Raw genomic sequence first — 18685 nt, 5'->3', positions numbered from 1 at the left:
GTATAATACCTGCCCAACCATGGAAGCAATGACACGTCCCTGGAAGTCACCAAATATACACAACTCCACACACAGCTCCTCTATCAGCCCCAAAAGCATTACCATAGCAACAGGCTGTACTGCCCAGGAGGGCACCCCCTGCGACCCCTCTTGCTCGCTGACATTGCCAGGCGGATATGACGTCACACCCGTACTTCTCCCGGTAGTGCCAGAGTCAATGATGGCGGATAGGGCAGTTTCACGATGACGTATAATGAAGGGGCCGGAAGAGTGCCGTGTAATCCCACGTGTTGTGTGTACGGAGCGGAGCTGCCAGTGTGATGGGGAAGAGACCGGGGAATAAAACGGCTGGACCGGCTGCCCGGGCCGGTGCGAGGCGTCCCCGCGGGTGAGTTACTGACACAGGGCCGGGGGAGGGGATGGAAGCCAAGTGGGTGCTCTGTGGCGGGTATTGAGGCTTCTGGTACAGTGTCAGAGGGGTTGCCCAGGTGGGGCGGTATGCCCGGAGAGGTTCCCAGGTGGGGCGATCTGCACAGAGGGGTGCGCAGGGGGCGTTCCCAGGTGGGGTGGCTTGCCCGGAGGGGTGCCCAGGTGGGACGGCTTGCCCGGAGGGGTGCCCAGGTGGGACGGCTTGCCCGGAGGGGTGCCCAGGTGGGACGGCGTGCCCGGGCAGGTGCCCAGGTGGGACGGCGTGCCCGGGCAGGTGCCCAGGTGGGACGGCGTGCCCAGGTGAGGGGGGTGCCTGGGTGGGGTGGCGTGCCTGCAGAGGTGCCCATGTGTGGCGGGGTGCTCGGTCTTTCGGGGGTGGTGCACAGGGGACACAGTCTGCAGTGGGGGGGCGGGGTGCATGTTCCTCATTCTTTCTGTTGGGTTATGGATCACACCGTGCAACTAAAGTCGGAACTTAGTTTTGCCTTATTTTGGATCGAGTAAGGGAGGGTTATAACCCCTGTCAGATTGCTTTCCCTATCTGTATCCCCATTGTAGAGATTTCCCTTCACTTCCTGTCCCATTGCGACACAGGAAGTGAGGGGAAATACCTCAAAATGAGGTTGTCATCAGAACTAGTGTCCCCATTGGAAGATTTCCCCCTCTATTCCTGTTTTGGTGACAACCCAAAATGTTTTTTTTTTTTTTTATATAGTTTTGACAACCGTAAACAGAAGGAATAGAGGGGGTGATTCTCCCTAATGGGGACACAGCAATTAAACCTGGCAGAGGTTCTAATCCGTCTCCACTCCATCCAAAACCCCCTACTTGGAAGTCGGCTCTCCATAGTACCAGTGTGATGTGTGACTATGGTGGGGGGGGGCGGCGGGCTGGATGTAGTGATGAGTGAAACAATGCTGACATTATGCAATGGGGGGGGGGGGGTGTCACCCTCCTATAGTCACCAGAATACAATATCTGTCACTATAACGGAACTTTATTTCTCTTCCTTTATAGAAATGTAAAGAAAAAGACAAATTCCAAACCCGAGGACTTGGATACTCAGGAAATCCCATTCAAGCTGCGAGAGATTATGAGAAGCCAGAAGGAAATGAACAAACCAAAGAAAAAGAGGAAGCCAGGTTTGTTGTTTGTTGTTGCTGTGGTGGTTGTGGTGGTGGTTGTGGTGGTTGTTGTGGTGGTTGTTGTGGTGGTTGTGGTGGTGGTGGTTGTTGTGGTGGTGGTTGTTGTGGTGGTTGTTGTTGTTGTGGTGGTTGTTGTTGTTGTGGTGGTTGTTGTTGTGGTGGTTGTTGTTGTGGTTGTTGTGGTGGTGGTTGTTGTTGTGGTGGTTGTTGTGGTGGTGGTGGTTGTTGTTGTGGTGGTGGTTGTTGTGGTGGTGGTTGTTGTTGTGGTGGTTGTTGTTGTGGTGGTTGTTGTTGTGGTGGTTGTTGTTGTGGTGGTTGTTGTGGTGGTGGTGGTTGTGGTGGTGGTGGTGGTTGTTGTTGTGGTTGTGGTGGTGGTGGTGGTTGTTGTTGTGGTGGTTGTTGTGGTGGTGGTGGTTGTTGTTGTGGTGGTGGTTGTTGTGGTGGTGGTTGTTGTGGTGGTGGTTGTTGTTGTGGTGGTTGTTGTTGTGGTGGTTGTTGTTGTGGTGGTTGTTGTTGTGGTGGTTGTTGTGGTGGTGGTGGTTGTGGTGGTGGTGGTGGTTGTGGTGGTGGTGGTTGTTGTGGTGGTGGTGGTGGTTGTTGTTGTGGTGGTGGTGGTTGTTGTTGTGGTGGTGGTGGTTGTTGTGGTGGTGGTGGTTGTTGTGGTGGTGGTGGTGGTTGTTGTTGTGGTGGTGGTTGTTGTGGTGGTGGTTGTTGTGGTGGTGGTGGTTGTTGTTTGTTTGTTTTTTTTTTTTTTTTTTTTTTTTTTTTTTTTGTTCAGCAAAAAAAAAAATAAAAAAAAAGAAAACTGGTGATGGTTAAATGCCACCAAAAGAAAGCTCTATTTGTGTGAACAATAAATAATAAAAAATGTATATGGGTGCAGTGTTCCATGACCGGGCAAATTTTTATTCAAAGTGTGACCACGCTGAAAATTGGCCTGGGCAGGAAGAGGGTAAAAGTGCCTGGTAGGCAAGTGGTAAAAGCTGAATTCCAGGAATTTAGCTGCTTTGTTAAAAGTGAAGGCACGCTATGAGTTAAGTCCAAGGAGGTGCATGACCTCTAAGGCAAAAAGGAAGTTCTGGACAGCCGCACTCCAGGATATTGCCTTTATTTGTAAAAAAAAAAGTCCCAACAGATACAAGCCACAGCAAAAAATGGGACAAACGAGCTGACGCGTTTCACACTTAACAGTGCTTAGTCATAGCATGACCTCTCCTGGACTTCTCGCTATTATATCTAACAGGTTTGCGGGAGAGGCACCCTTCCCCCGGGAATCTGAGAGGAGATAAACACAGAGAGCAGCTATGGCCGCCCATTCACAGCAGCCTTTTGTATCTTTGTGAATGTGTTTTTCAGAATATCAAGGCTTCTGTGGTTGTGCATTAGGGAGGGGTAGATAGCAGCTGCAGCAATTCTACTGTTCAAATTCTTCCAGCACAGGCCAATTCTGTTATTCTCTCGTAATGGAGGTCATTGCAATTTTTCTTTCGTGTTGGTTGTTTGCGCAGCAATTTTTTGGGAGAAAAGACACAGTAATAAATTTGAATGCAAAAAATGCAATATAACCCAATATTTTGCTAAAATATATCAAAGATGTTACGTCGAGTAAATAGATGCCTAAAGCCGCGTACACACGGGCGGACTGTATGGCCTACTTAGTCCGCCGAAACACATTTCAGCGGACAGTCCGCTTGTGTGTGGGCTTCAGCGGACTTTTTCAGCGTGCAGTCTGGCGTACTAAGTATTTCGGAATTTCCGTAATATTGTCCGTCATACTTTGGTTTCAGCGGACAATCCGCTCGTGAGTATGCTAGTTCGACGGACTAAGAATGGCGCATGCTCAGAAAGGATTTACACGGCGGAAGGTTGCATTGCTGTGTATTGGACTTCCTATTTCTAGTCCCGTCGTACGTGCTGTACACGTCGTCGCGCAAGCTTTCGACGGACTGTTTGTGCATCCGTGTGTGGTCAAGTCCGTTCATTCGAAAGTATGACGGACTGTCCGTCGGATTGTTTGACGGACTAAGTACGCCATACAATCCGCTCGTGTGTACGCGGCTTAACAGATCGCGCTTTAGAATTGCTCACACTCGTGGAATGGCACCAAACTACTGTACTTAAACATCTCCATAGGTGGCGCTTTACATTTTTTTTTTTTTTTTTTTTTTTTACAGGTTACCAATTTAGAGTTAGAGGAGCTCTAGCGCTACAATTATTGCTTTTGCTATAATGTTTGCGGCAATACATGTGTGCGTGCGCGCTACACATGCGTTTGCTTTTGCACACAAGGGGACGGGGCGCTTTAAAAAAAAAAATATATATAGTGGTTAAGATGCTGACATCATAAGGATCAGTATTGGGCTCCTGGAAATGCAGCAGTCCGGGAGCACTATAAACCTGTCTGATATAAATAATAGAGCTAAGTCCAGGAGGTGTCATGCACCTCAATGGACTTAAATTTTATAGTGTGGCTTCACTTTGTACAAAGCGGCTGAATTCCTGGATTTCAACTTTTAAAGGCTCTCTCCACATATACACCAATCAGCCATAACATTCTGAAACCTGACAGGTGAAGTGGTGACATTGATTATCTGGTTACAATGACTTCAGAAAGTGGGTTGGATATAGTTAGTGAACATGTTGTCCCTGAAGTTGTGTTAAAAGCTGGCTGGGGGGGGGGGGGGGGAAATGGCGAGTGTTATGATTTGAGGGAGTGTGAAAGCCGTTCTATTTCAGCTGACCGTCCCGTTCATTTCTTTCAGTGCGGAAACAAAGGCCACAAAATGAAGGGTTGCAGACGGACATTCCGGTGCCGAAGTTCAAGAGGGAGAGAAACGAATCGGTGGGCGCCTACCTGAACCGCATGAACCGGGAGACCCAGCATGTCCTCTTCCTCACCAAGAACCAGCTGGAGCGCCAGCCTGAGATGGAGCTGGACGATAAGGGAGAGCTTCCCAAGAAGGAGGAGGTGGAGGTCCCAAAGAAGCAAAAGTCTGAGAAGAGGAAGAAGTATGTCGCCCAATAAGAACACTGCTTTGTTTTCATTCTCCTCTCCGACCTCTGATTCCAGCTCCGTGTATATTTTATTTTTATTTTATTTTTTTCACAGCCAGCTGTGGCCTTTCCTGTGAAGGTGATCCGTGCAGCTCTAGAGCTATCCAATCACTTTTGTGGGGCTGTGAATGTGAGATGCCCCCCACCAGCGGTGTATGCAGGGGTTGCCCCGACCCAAGATCTGCAATAAATGACTCCCCGGGGCCAAAGTAAATGGCTTCCACAGGGAGAGCAGGAGGTGATTAGGAAACATCCACTCCCTGATCCTCCCTGCAACTAATGGACTCTGTCATCCCCCCCGGCTACTGTAGTATGATCTGTGCTTGATTAGCTGCAGTGGAGGCATGGGGGGGGGGGCACATTCTGCATTAAAAATAAACGCATTCAATGGCAAGATCCAAGATAAAACTGTTACAGGGGAAATGTTGATGCCACTGACCAGCTGCATCGTAGATGTTGTTTTTTATTTGACGCTATATGTAGAGTCAGGTAAGGTGTTTAACTGGTTCCCGCCCCGCCTATTGTAGAATGACGGCTGGGCGTGCCCGATCTTGTGGGAGGATGTCACATGACGTCCGCCCATTCTTGCTGCCCATGCGTGTGCCCCACGGGGGTAATTGTTGGTAAAGAGCTGTGTCCCTTGGACACAGCACATTGCCGATCAGGGAAAAGAGCCAATCGCGTTGGCTGGATACCATGTGATCAGCTGTGTCCAATCACAGCTGAACACATGTAAACAAATTTTATTTCCTCAGCGCTGTCGCTATCTGAAGAAAGGAAAGCCGATAACCAGCTTTCCCGTGATGGGACATTTACACTGATAATCAGTGCACTGATCGCCTGTGCCTCGTCGCCTGTGCCCGTCAGTGCAGCCTCATTAGTGGCCATTGGTGCTCATCCGTGCCCGTTAGTGCAGCCTCATTAGTGGCCATTGTTGCTCATCCGTGCCCGTCAGTGCAGCCTCATTAGTGGCCAATGGTGCTCATCCGTGCCCGTCAGTGCAGCCTCATTAGTGGCCATTGGTGCTCATCCGTGCCCGTCAGTGCAGCCTCATCCGTGGCCATCAGTGCCTCTTCATCAGTGCAGCCTGGTTGGTGCTTTTTCAATCAATTTAACAATTTAAAAAAAACAGTTACATTCCCACCAATGCCGGCAATGCTAACGGTCACATTGATTGTGCTCTCAAACAACCTGTCATCCATCCAATGGCTGGTGTCATAACTGATCACGTGCAGCATTATGGCAGTTGAGGATTAAACCGAGGCAAAGATGTAAGCTTCCTTGGCCGAAACCGAAAGGAGGGTTTACTTTTTTTGTCAGTGCCTCTTCATCAGTGCTCATGAGTGCAGCCTCATCAGAGCCCCCCAGTGAAGGAGAAAATTGACTTATTTGTAAAATTCCTTCTTCCTTCCTTCTTCCTTCTTCTTTTTCTTTCTTTCTTCTAAAAATAAAAACGCAGTGGTGATTAAATATCACCTACCGCGTAATTGTCATTCAAAGTGCGACAGTGCTCAAAGCTGAAAATTGGCCTGGGCAGGAAGGGGGGTGACAGTGTTAAAGGGGTTCATTTTATCACAGTGCGTTTTTTCTTGACTGAGTCCCAATAATCTGAAAATTCTGGTTTTAATGTACGTCATCTACCTCGCAGGTTTGATCGGAAGTGTTTGGACAAATTTGTTCGGAGGAGAGAGGAGAAAAAAGTGGCTCGTCTGGAAGAGGAAATGTTCAAAGGTAAAGTGTTTTTTTTTTTTTTATTTATTATTTTTTAATGGCCATTGCTGAAAGATCTGAAGAGTAAGTGAATTTTAGACAAAGTAAGATCCGCCTAGACCCCCCAATCTTACAAAAAGTTTTGGCACACCTAACTGCTGCCAAACCAAAGTGTAGCGCTTAACAAAGTTATGAATAGTCTAGTTAGTGCATCATCATACAGTTTAACCAAAACACCTTAAGTGTGACAATTCTTGAAAACTTGCATAGAAATAAAAAATACAGTCCAAACGAATAAAAATAAATTAAAAGTCTCTATGTGAGGAGTTGATCCAGTCCAAACGTGAAATACAGGTCACCATCCACCTTCTTAAATGAGACTAGCATGCAGGCACCCTGTGATGTTCCCGTCACCTTTAGAATTAAAGGCTTACCGGATAGTATGGATCCAAACGAATCTATATTCGAAGGATCATACAAGCTTATGACTTAGAAGCCAAAATTTGCAGGTGTAGATTTTCAAGGAAGTATCAACTCAGACTCCTCATAAAGTTGTCCCAACTAGTTGTTAAATCCACATCAGTATACTCCAGCTCAAAATGTTGAACTCATACAAAGGAAAAATAAGGAGCCACAATAGTGTAAATCCGTTTAAGAGAAAAAAAAAAAAATTTAATAAAAAAGTAATGAACTCACATGTAACCAAAGAAATCAAGCGCTTAATCCATAAAAACAGTGCTACAGCAGTAGTCCCGACGCGTTTCGTCCTCTACAGACGTCATCTGGGGTAGCACTACACTGTAGCATCATCACTTATATAGCAAACAGTCAATTTGGGCGAGAATTCCATCTGCCTGTGTCACCGCGTGTCATTTCCGGTTTAAGATGGCGCCCGGCGTGCGTTCCACGCCTCATTACAATGTTACAGCATGTATCAGCAGACAGACCATGCCCAAACATGTGTAAAATAAACCAATAAATGAAAACTAGGTTGGCCCAAACATTAGAAACATACCCAACGTAAAAATTAGCCAGACGTTGTGATTTATTCCACTCTGTAATACCGTTAGTAGTGTTTCCGGGTCATGATTAAACGCATAAGGGGCATGGGTACGGATCCAATCATTATCATACCCAGCCACCTATGCCGACAAAGCCACACCCACCACAGGGAGGCACCAACACAGTGGGCGTGTCGTACATAGAGAGCACTGATGCCTCCGTCAAGCGGCGATGGAACGCACCGCGTACCGGAAGCACCAGCACCACACGCACGTCCGACGCAAGGGGCGGCGTAAGAGGAAATACGTCACAACCCATCGGAGAGCGTCGAACATCGGAAGTGACGTGAACGGAAGGTACATCACATCCGGCCAGGATGTATCCGACAACAGGAAGTGATGTAATGAAAATACATCATCTCCGGTGTCAAGTGGGACATATGTAAACATACGCCGGACCATACATCCTAGAGGGGATGTACATTTAAGTACACCCATACTAATAAGTATGGGATGGGAACGATTATGTATATGTAATGAAAAGATGTTTTTAAAACAATCTTTATACAAAATATATATCAGCACCGACACAACACATGCCCGGACATGCACTGTGACAAGTACTGATAGCACCTAAGGCAGATAGAATTCTGTCCCAAGACCAATATTATTAGTATAACATAAACAGCAATAATAGAAAGGCTGCCACTTACATAAAAATCAAAAAATCAAAAAATGTTAAAACAGATAAACAAATTAAAATAAAGCACTAAAATAAAATATTATCAATGTGCATATGACTCGGGGTGTTTCCAGATTAGAAACCTACTGGATATATTTGATTCGTTCTTACTCGCCATTTGGTTTGAACATAGAATGGGATATTAATGCCTTCATTAATAATGGTTAATATGCACATTGATAATATTTTATTTTAGTGCTTTATTTTAATTTGTTTATCTGTTTTAACATTTTTTGATTTTTTGATTTTTATGTAAGTGGCAGCCTTTCTATTATTGCTGTTTATGTTATACTAATAATATTGGTCTTGGGACAGAATTCTATCTGCCTTAGGTGCTATCAGTACTTGTCACAGTGCATGTCCGGGCATGTGTTGTGTCGGTGCTGATATATATTTTGTATAAAGATTGTTTTAAAAACATCTTTTCATTACATATACATAATCGTTCCCATCCCATACTTATTAGTATGGGTGTACTTAAATGTACATCCCCTCTAGGATGTATGGTCCGGCGTATGTTTACATATGTCCCACTTGACACCGGAGATGATGTATTTTCATTACATCACTTCCTGTTGTCGGATACATCCTGGCCGGATGTGATGTACCTTCCGTTCACGTCACTTCCGATGTTCGACGCTCTCCGATGGGTTGTGACGTATTTCCTCTTACGCCGCCCCTTGCGTCGGACGTGCGTGTGGTGCTGGTGCTTCCGGTACGCGGTGCGTTCCATCGCCGCTTGACGGAGGCATCAGTGCTCTCTATGTACGACACGCCCACTGTGTTGGTGCCTCCCTGTGGTGGGTGTGGCTTTGTCGGCATAGGTGGCTGGGTATGATAATGATTGGATCCGTACCCATGCCCCTTATGCGTTTAATCATGACCCGGAAACACTACTAACGGTATTACAGAGTGGAATAAATCACAACGTCTGGCTAATTTTTACGTTGGGTATGTTTCTAATGTTTGGGCCAACCTAGTTTTCATTTATTGGTTTATTTTACACATGTTTGGGCATGGTCTGTCTGCTGATACATGCTGTAACATTGTAATGAGGCGTGGAACGCACGCCGGGCGCCATCTTAAACCGGAAATGACACGCGGTGACACAGGCAGATGGAATTCTCGCCCAAATTGACTGTTTGCTATATAAGTGATGATGCTACAGTGTAGTGCTACCCCAGATGACGTCTGTAGAGGACGAAACGCGTCGGGACTACTGCTGTAGCACTGTTTTTATGGATTAAGCGCTTGATTTCTTTGGTTACATGTGAGTTCATTACTTTTTTATTAAATTTTTTTTTTTTTCTCTTAAACGGATTTACACTATTGTGGCTCCTTATTTTTCCTTTGTATGAGTTCAACATTTTGAGCTGGAGTATACTGATGTGGATTTAACAACTAGTTGGGACAACTTTATGAGGAGTCTGAGTTGATACTTCCTTGAAAATCTACACCTGCAAATTTTGGCTTCTAAGTCATAAGCTTGTATGATCCTTCGAATATAGATTCGTTTGGATCCATACTATCCGGTAAGCCTTTAATTCTAAAGGTGACGGGAACATCACAGGGTGCCTGCATGCTAGTCTCATTTAAGAAGGTGGATGGTGACCTGTATTTCACGTTTGGACTGGATCAACTCCTCACATAGAGACTTTTAATTCATTTTTATTCGTTTGGACTGTATTTTTTATTTCTATGCAAGTTTTCAAGAATTGTCACACTTAAGGTGTTTTGGTTAAACTGTATGATGATGCACTAACTAGACTATTCATAACTTTGTTAAGCGCTACACTTTGGTTTGGTATTTGTTTTATTATTCACTGTTTTATCCTTGTGATTGTGTTAGCAGCTTTCTTTCTTTTTTGGATAGCGCAGTGTCACAGGGAAAGTTTACACCTAACTGCTGGTCAGTGCAAAATCGTGTAAAAACCAAAAAAAAAAAAAAGGAGAGCAAAGCGCTACTTCCTAAATGTAGCATTTATTAAATCATATTAATGAAATGGAAAAACAATTACACACTCGCATACAAGATGTTAAAAAAAAAACGTATCCGTAAGTCTCCAGCTGCTTGTGATCGGGAGCTTTCCGATCATGTGACGGCCAATCACAGCGGTCACATGACCATAAACTTCGCCCTGCTTCCCCGGGAAGTGTTGTAGGGCCACAAGATGGCCGTGATGATGTCATGACAAGAGGGCTGTGATGTCATCCTTGGGAAGAAGCTCATCAAATGCAAACTATGCTTGATTGGCTTTAACAGCATGCAGAGGTGACATTAGGGTTCTAATAGACCCCTGATGTCTCACCTGCACTTTATTATCAGAAAGGGGGCTTATCAGTCTTGTGTGCAAAGAAAAAAAAAGGGGGGGGGGGGAACTCAGGCAGTGAAAGGGCTAAAGTGGTTGTAAATCCTCCATATACCCAGTGAAGTGAGTGGCATCGGGTGATGCAGAGATTAAACAAATCCTCCTACATAAATTGTACCTGTTTATCTGGAGTATGCTTTCCTCTACAGCTATTCAAAGTGCAGACTTTATACAGGATCTCTCGGCTCTGAGAAGCAGGGGGCGGGGAGCTGAAGTTGCACTGTGAGGAGAGCTCTGAGAGCTGATTGGAGGGGAGGGACCCCCTTTTCCCACCCCTCGTTCACACAGGAACAGTGCTAAGGCTGTCAATCGCAGGCTGTGTGCGCTGGAGCCCCCTTCCCTGTCACCTTTTAGCTCTTGGTGTCAGAAGTGACTCGTGCTAATAGCAGAGGAAGGAGGCAGCAGACAGAAATTACATTTAGTGCTGTGGACTGAGACAAGTACACACTATAGAGGGATATGCTTTGTTCATATTTCATGTCCGAGGTTTACATCCGCTTTATGGGTGCAATGGACAAAGCATTAAACACAAATTTGCTCAGCGACTGCTGAAGCCATCCGACGTGCGTCTGCGGGAATCCAACAAGAAAAATTGTAATCGGAAGGTTTTTGTTTTTTTGTCACATGAACTGCCCCGTCCAAATTCCCCCTCACCTATATTAGATCTGAGTGGTTTCCATTTTTATTTTCCTTACCTGAATCTGGCAGCTACAGCTAAAAAAAAAGTGCCGAGCTGCTGGCAGCACCTTCTATGGGGGCTGTGTCCGGCCTTTGTGCTCATCCATTGCAGTGATTTAGAAAGTACTACAGCCATTGGATCAACACGACAGCATGGAACTGTGTGTTTTTTTTTTTTTTTTTTTTTAGCCATAAAAACCCTAACTGGCATTCTAACGAGTGACAACTTTTTTTTTTTTTGTTTCTTGAACAGATGAAGTGATGTTCGGTGAAGTAGCGATGGAGCCCCCGGTTCTGACCGTGAAGCCAAGAAAAGGTCCAGCCGTAACAAAGGTAAATGTATGGAACGTATTCCACACGGAGTCTGACACTTTGTACACTATAATGTTATGTTGGTGTTTTTGATATTTAGTTTTTCCTGCTGCTGTGCAATATACACCTAATAGAACTCTACTCACTTCCCTGAGAAGCCCTCATTGCCCCAACCTCCTACCAAAAAAAAGAAATACACTGTGTGTGCACGTGTATATGGATAGATTATCTCTCTCTGTGTAATGACGCTTCCGCTTATTCAGTCTGACCGTCTCCTGTAGTAACGTTCTGCGCTCTCTCTGACCCTCTCCCGCCGTGGTAACGTTCTGCGCTCTCTCTGACCCTCTCCCGCCGTGGTAACGTTCTGCGCTCTCTCTCTGACCCTCTCTAGCCGTGGTAACGTTCTGCGCTCTCTCTCTGACCCTCTCTAGCCGTGGTAACGTTCTGCGCTCTCTCTGACCCTCTCTAGCCGTGGTAACGTTCTGCGCTCTCTCTGACCCTCTCCCGCCGTGGTAACGTTCTGCGCTCTCTCTCTGACCCTCTCTAGCCGTGGTAACGTTCTGCGCTCTCTCTGACCCTCTCCCGCCGTGGTAATGTTCTGCGCTCTCTCTCTGACCCTCTCTAGCCGTGGTAACGTTCTGCGCTCTCTCTGACCCTCTCTAGCCGTGGTAACGTTCTGCGCTCTCTCTGACCCTCTCTAGCCGTGGTAACGTTCTGCGCTCTCTCTGACCCTCTCCTGCCCGTAGTCTTTGAGTAAATCCTGTAGTGTATATGTGGCCTTTTGGTGATATGGGCTGCATGTGAGCGAATGCTGATCACTACTGATTTAGAGGAAGAGGGTTGAATGATAATTGCCATCATTAAATCTAAGAAGCTGTACCGGAATTGGCGGAGGATGATTGGGAGGAGCGTGTCCAGCAATATCTACCCCTTATGATCTCCTCTAGAGACGGATACACCCAACTTGGATTTATCCACGAGCTTACTACTCCCCAGACCGTTTAGCCAGAATCTATCCTAATAGAACTGGTACGTGTCCTAAATGTGGCTTGGCCTCTGGCACGTTCTTCCATATTGTCTGGTCCTGTGTGCATCTACAGACCTTCTGGAGGGGGGTGGCGTCGGAGATCGGCTCTATAGGCTGATTCGATGTCCCCTGTGATCCACTACCCCTTTTTATTAGGGGTTGTGGACACGCTCCCAGCCCCGCAGGCTAAAAAACAATTTGTATTCTACTCAGCCTTTTATGCTAGGAAAGCTATCCTAATCAAATGGCAGGACCCTAGCCCCCCCCAACGGTTTCCCAATGGAGAGCCCTGATCGATGCGGCCTTACCGCTCTATAAGTTGACGTACCTGGGAAGGAACTTTTCCAACAAATTTGACAAGATATGGGGCCCTTGGATCAAAGAGAGACCACTCCCTTAATCACTGTGCTCCGGACGGTGTGGGAATCTCTAGCTGGGAGGGTGGTAACGGTGGGGAGGGCTGGGGATTCTGTCTGCCCTTTTAAGTTGTGTTGGGATGATTTGGGTTTGCTATAAATGTTGGTTTCCCACCTGTGCTGATGAGCGGCTCACAGATCTTACTCTCTGAGTGCAATTCCGACTGATTGGGCACACTGCCTATATGTATTCTGTAATCTGATTTGTTGCTATGCTGATCTGTCCCGATTTGACTTTTTATTTCTCTTAATGTACCACTGTAAACTGTCATTGTTGAGATTGTATCACTGTTCTGACATGTACTGTGAAAAATTTAATAAAAATGTTAAAAAAAAAAAAATCTAAGAAGCTGGTGACTTCTAGTGGGGGACAGCTCTGGACTGAAGGTGAGTTTTTTGTTTTGTGGGGGGGTCGACCTGGAGAAGATTAACTCTGAATGTTGGAGCTTTCAAAGTCACCAGTGATAAAGCAGTAAAAATAACAATGGAACAAAAATCCCCCCCCCCCCCCTTTTTTTTTTTTTTTTTCCTGAATAACATATGTTATGTCTTTATGAAGTCCTCGCCATGCGTGTAGAAATGAAATCTAAAAGATATATATAGATAATAAAATATAATTTTTTATTTTTTTATATAGCCAGGAGAGAAACAGCTTTTCCTGAAGAAACTCTTTGACAAGGCAGGCGCTCCATCCAATCCTCCTCCCATGTCCATGGCCAGAAAGAGAATAGTAGAGGAAGAGCGAGAGCGGGTCGTCAACGCCTACCGGGAGCTGAAGAAGAGAAAACTGCAGCAAGCCGCCGGTCCCAAACCCTCCAGATCTCCCCACACATGAGGGATCATCGCTGGTCTGATGTGGACAGTTTCATTTTTTTTTTAATAGTAAGCGGCACCATTTTGCTGTGGACAGATAGAGGGTCTTCTGATTGGAACTGGTCCACATCTGAGTACAGATGACCACATTCTAAGACCTCTAACAGGCAATGGCGAGGATAGCCCTTCATTAATGGGTACCTCTGTAAACAAAAAAAAACGTGCTGCCGTGTTCCGTTCATTCTTAATGATGTGCTGCCGTGTTGCGTTTTTATTGGTGGACCGATGTTTTAGATCAGTATCTCCCAAACCTTTTAGGGTTGCATTGCGGATTTTACAAATATTCCCCCCTTTACTTCCAGGACTGCCCATCAGAGTCCACCCCAGATCAAGGACTGCCCATCAGAGTCCACCCCAGATCAAGGACTGCCCATCAGAGTCCACCCCAGATCAAGGACTGCCCATCAGAGTCCACCCCAGATCAAGGACTGCCCATCAGAGTCCACCCCAGATCAAGGACTGCCCATCAGAGTCCACCCCAGATCAAGGACTGCCCATCAGAGTCCACCCCAGATCAAGGACTGCCCATCAGAGTCCACCCCAGATCAAGGACTGCCCATCAGAGTCCACCCCAGATCAAGGACTGCCCATCAGAGTCCACCCCAGATCAAGGACTGCCCATCAGAGTCCACCCCAGATCAAGGACTGCCCATCAGAGTCCACCCCAGATCAAGGACTGCCCATCAGGAGGACTAGGTAAGGGGCATGACTGGCCAGCAGTCTCTGTATTACACGTGCGCTTCCCTCTCCACCACCATATGTAATTGGAGGGAGCCCAGTATCTGATCCAGCGGTGGGTGCCGGGTTATCACAGAGCCGGCTGAGGACTAGAAGATTCAAGGCCATTTCTATTGTCTAGGAGGCTGGAAGCAACTTTATTCCTTCACTTCTGTTTGGAGAAGATGTAAAACACTGCCATTTTTTTCTGGAAAACATGAGATCAAATTATTATTATTTTTTTTATTTTGTGTTGTTGCTTTCCAGAGTAGAGGAGAGATCTGGGGTCTTATAGAAAACCCACCTGGAATGGTGCATCAGTATGCTATAAACAAACTAGGGATATATTGGTCGTGCCAGTCCAAAAGTCACACGAGACCCTTCTTGTATAGTAAATAAAAGTGAAGTTCTTATTGCAGAATAAAATGTATCCGGTGCTTGTGTGACCTCTTCCCCGTCACCTCAGTGCTCTCACCATAATAATATTTTACAGCACCTGTGTAATCCTATCCAACTTGTGATCTCCTGCTGTTGTCCCGTGAATGACGTCTTGTAGTATAGCCTCCCTCTCAGGGCTCCTGTTAGAAATCACGATCTACGAAGTTGATCACTCCCGTGCCATGTAAGGATTAAGAGGTTGTCCTTAATGTAAAACCTTTGGGAACCAAATTATTTGGATAAAATTATGCATGCTTAAAAAAACAAAAAAAACACTCCACAGCATTTATTAATACATATCTCTTTCTGGTATGATGTCACTTCCAGTCCATGATCCCTCAGGCTCCACCCTACGCGTTGCGTCACAAACCACATGGCTTCATAAGGGGACTTATGGTGTGAAGGGGTGTGGTGTAAAAGAAAGCGAGCATATCGGGGCAACCTGGCTATTTGTGACTTCCTGCACAATAGCGTGGACTTGCTTCCAGAAGGGCAGAGCCTGCCCAAAATGTAAGTGGGGGGGGGGGGGCAGCCCCCCCCCCCCCCCCCAAATCTGAATTGCCATGTCAACACATGACGGGTGCTGCAGGGTTCATTCCATGCAATATTGCAGGTGTGTGGCACCACCGTGCCATGATTTTATATTCTGCATTCTTGCTGTTGGTGGATTCTGACGAAACCGACACACCCGGAATATCAACTTTTATGGAGCCAAGAAATGAACGTACCAACAAATCTCTTCTTTATTTACTGCATTATGGTATGTGAGTACATACCTGTAGCTGGTACATAAAAGGGAGGAAATGGTATGTTTGGGCACGTGCCTCTTCCTGGCCCTGAGACAACCGCTCCTATCCCTTCCCCCCTACCCCATGCATACCATGTCATTACCTCCTGGTTCAGATCACCCAGTAATGCTTCCTCATTGTCTGCACACAGAAGCCTGCTCCGACGCTAGAAATATGGAAAATATAACATTTTAAGTGTAATATCTAATGCAGGAATATGCAATTAGCAGACCTCCAGCTGTTGCAGAACTACAAGTCCCATGAGGCATAGCAAGACTCCGACAGCCACAGGAATGACACCCAGAGGCATGATGGGACTTGTAGTTTTGCAACAGCTGGAGGTTCGCTAATTGCAGATCCTTGGTCTAATGCAACCCAATGGAATCCATCTGCTGATCCAACTTCAAAGTCAACTGTTTATTTGCTGTGCGTTACTTTGTATCTGGAGTTGTTTCTTTTATTATTTTTAATAGTACTGAATGGAGGAATTAATTTCCGCAGCTCTTTGAGATTACAGTGCATCTGGAATGTATCCACAGCGCTTCACTTTTTCCACATTTTGCTATGTTACAGCCTTTTTTTTTTCCCCCCAAAATGGATTAAATTAATTATTTCCCTCAAAATGCTACAAACCATAACCCCATAATGACAACGTGAAAGAAATTTGTTTGAAATCCTTGCAAATTTATTAAAAATAAAAAAAACAAAAAAATCAAATGTACATAAGTAGAAAAGATATAGGTACCATCATCCTGAATATTCTTGTTTTTTTTTTTTTTTTTTTTTCAAATGTACACTAGTATCACAGCCTTTGCCATGACATCCGAAATTGATCTCAGGTGCCTCCTGTTTCCACTGATCATCATTGAGATGTTTGTACAACTTGATTGGAGGTCACCTGTGGTAAATTTCGTTGATTGGACATGATTTGGAAAGGCGCACACCTGTCTATAGAAGGTCCCACAGGTAACAGTGCATGTCAGAGCACAAACCAAGCCATGAAGTCCAAGGAACTGTCTGTAGACCTCAGAGACAGGACTGTATGGAGGCACAGATCGGGGGAAGGGTACAGAAACATTTCTGCAGCATTGAAGGTCCCAATGAGCACAGTGGTCCACATCATCTGTAAATGGAAGAAGTTTGGAACCACCAGGACTCTTCCTAGAGCGGGCCGTCCGGCCAAACTGAGCGATCGGGGGAGAGGGGCCTTAGTCAGGGAGGTGACCAATAACTCGATAGTCACTCTGACAGAGCTCCAGCATTTCTCTGTAAAGAGAGGAGAACTTTCCAGAAGAACAACCATCTCTGCAGATCTCCACCAATCAGGCCTGTAGGGTAGAGTGTCCAGACGGAAGCCACTTCTCAGTAAAAGGCACATGACAGCCCACCTGGAGTTTGCCAAAAGGCAACTCAAGGACTCTCAGACCATGAGAAACACAATTCTCTGGTCTGATGACACAAGGATTGAACTCTTTGGCCTGAATGGCAAGCGTCATGTCTGGAGGAAACCAGGCACCGGTCATCACCTGGCCAATACCATCCCTACAGTGAAGCATGGTGATGGCAGCATCATGCAGTGGGAATGTTTTTCAGAGGCAGGAACTGGGAGACTAGTCAGGATGGAGGGAAAGATGAATGCAGTAATGTACTGAAACATCCTTGATGAAAACCTGCTCTAGAGCGCTCTCGACCTCAGACTGGGGTGAAGGTTCATCTTCCAACAGGACAACGACCCTAAACACACAGCCAAGATAACAAAGGAGTGGCTACGGGACAACTCTGTGAATGTCCTTGAGTGGCCCGGCCAGAGCCCAGACTTGAACCTGATTAAATATCTCTGGGGAGATCTGATAATGGCTGTGCACCGACGCTCCCCATCCAACCTGATGGAGCTTGAGGTCCTACAAAGAAGAATGGGAGAAACTGCCCAGAAATAGGTGTGCCAAGCTTGTAGCATCATACTCATCATACATCATACACCATACCCATCATACACCATACTCATACACCATACTCATACTCCATACTCATCATACTCATCATACATCATATTCATCATACGTCATACTCATCATACTCCATACTCATCATACATCATATTCATCATACTCCATACTCATCATATTCATCATACACCATACCCATTATACATCATACCTATTATACATCATACTCATTATACATCATACTCAAAAAGACTTGAAGCTGTAATTGGTGCCAAAGGAGCTTCACCAAAGTATTGAGCAAAGGCTGTGATACTTGTGTACATGGGATTTTTTTTGTTTTTTTATTTTTAATAAATTTGCAAAGATTTCAAACAAACTTCTTTCACATTATCATTCTGGGGTATTGTTTGTAGAATTTTGAGGAAAATAATGCATTGAATTAGGTTACATCCTTATTCCACAATTAACAGAATTTTGGAGAAAGTGAAGCGCTGTGAATACTTTCCGGATGCCCCGTATATTCGTGTGGCTCACAGTCACAGAACAACCCCAGAAAATGTTCACATGTTGGGAATTCCGATGGCCAGTTTGATAATTCCCTTTAGAATAACAGGTGCTCATCCATGCGTGTTATAACACACGTAGAACAGCAGGGGGAGCTACATTACAATACTGCATGCATACAGCCATATTTATGCTTTTTATTTCCTAAAGCTCCGCCGTTTACAGATAATAAAATGTGACGCTTAGAAAATAAAAACAAATAAAATCGCTATTTTTAGAATTATTGCTGTGTGTTTGGGGAGGTAAAATGACACACAAAAAAATTATATATTCCTGTATACGTTCCTAACTTGGAAAAGTCCCTTCTGTTACTCTCCACCACCTCCCCGTTTTTTTTTCCTTTTAGTGGCTACATCCATTCTCCATGGTCACCCTTTCTTGGTAAAGCTGGTAAAACCCAGTATTTGAGCTGCACTTTTACCACCCCCTACATGCTATCCCCCTTTAGCCGCAGAGGCAGTGGCTGAAGTTGTATA

General features: G+C 45.5%; 1 protein-coding gene across 1 annotated transcript; it reads left to right on the top strand.

The window, feature by feature from the left end:
* Positions 1 to 227: 227 nt before the first annotated feature.
* On the top strand, positions 228 to 14899 carry CCDC137 (coiled-coil domain containing 137). Its single transcript, XM_077458703.1, has 6 exons — positions 228 to 388; positions 1447 to 1571; positions 4337 to 4583; positions 6277 to 6359; positions 11382 to 11461; positions 13521 to 14899. The coding sequence occupies exons 1-6, from the start codon at positions 321 to 323 to the stop codon at positions 13716 to 13718; spliced, it is 801 nt and encodes a 266-aa protein (XP_077314829.1). The 5' UTR covers positions 228 to 320; the 3' UTR covers positions 13719 to 14899.
* The last annotated feature ends 3786 nt before the right edge of the window (positions 14900 to 18685 follow it).

The sequence above is a fragment of the Lithobates pipiens genome, unplaced genomic scaffold, assembly GCF_037356315.1.
Source record: "Lithobates pipiens isolate NorthernLeopardFrog02 unplaced genomic scaffold, aLitPip1_a1.2 Scaffold_28, whole genome shotgun sequence".
NCBI classification, from domain to species: domain Eukaryota; kingdom Metazoa; phylum Chordata; class Amphibia; order Anura; family Ranidae; genus Lithobates; species Lithobates pipiens.
This window is presented reverse-complemented; position numbering and strand designations above follow the sequence as displayed.

What these genes read in the sequence shown, in the direction of transcription:
- CCDC137 (XM_077458703.1), top strand. Translation starts at nt 321, where the DNA reads ATGGGGAAGAGACCGGGGAATAAAACGGCTGGACCGGCTGCCCGGGCC. An exon ending in AAGTCTGAGAAGAGGAAGAA is followed by an intron (nt 4,584 to 6,276) that starts GTATGTCGCCCA and finishes TCTACCTCGCAG; the next exon opens with GTTTGATCGGAAGTGTTTGG. An exon ending in AAGGTCCAGCCGTAACAAAG is followed by an intron (nt 11,462 to 13,520) that starts GTAAATGTATGG and finishes TTTTTTATATAG; the next exon opens with CCAGGAGAGAAACAGCTTTT.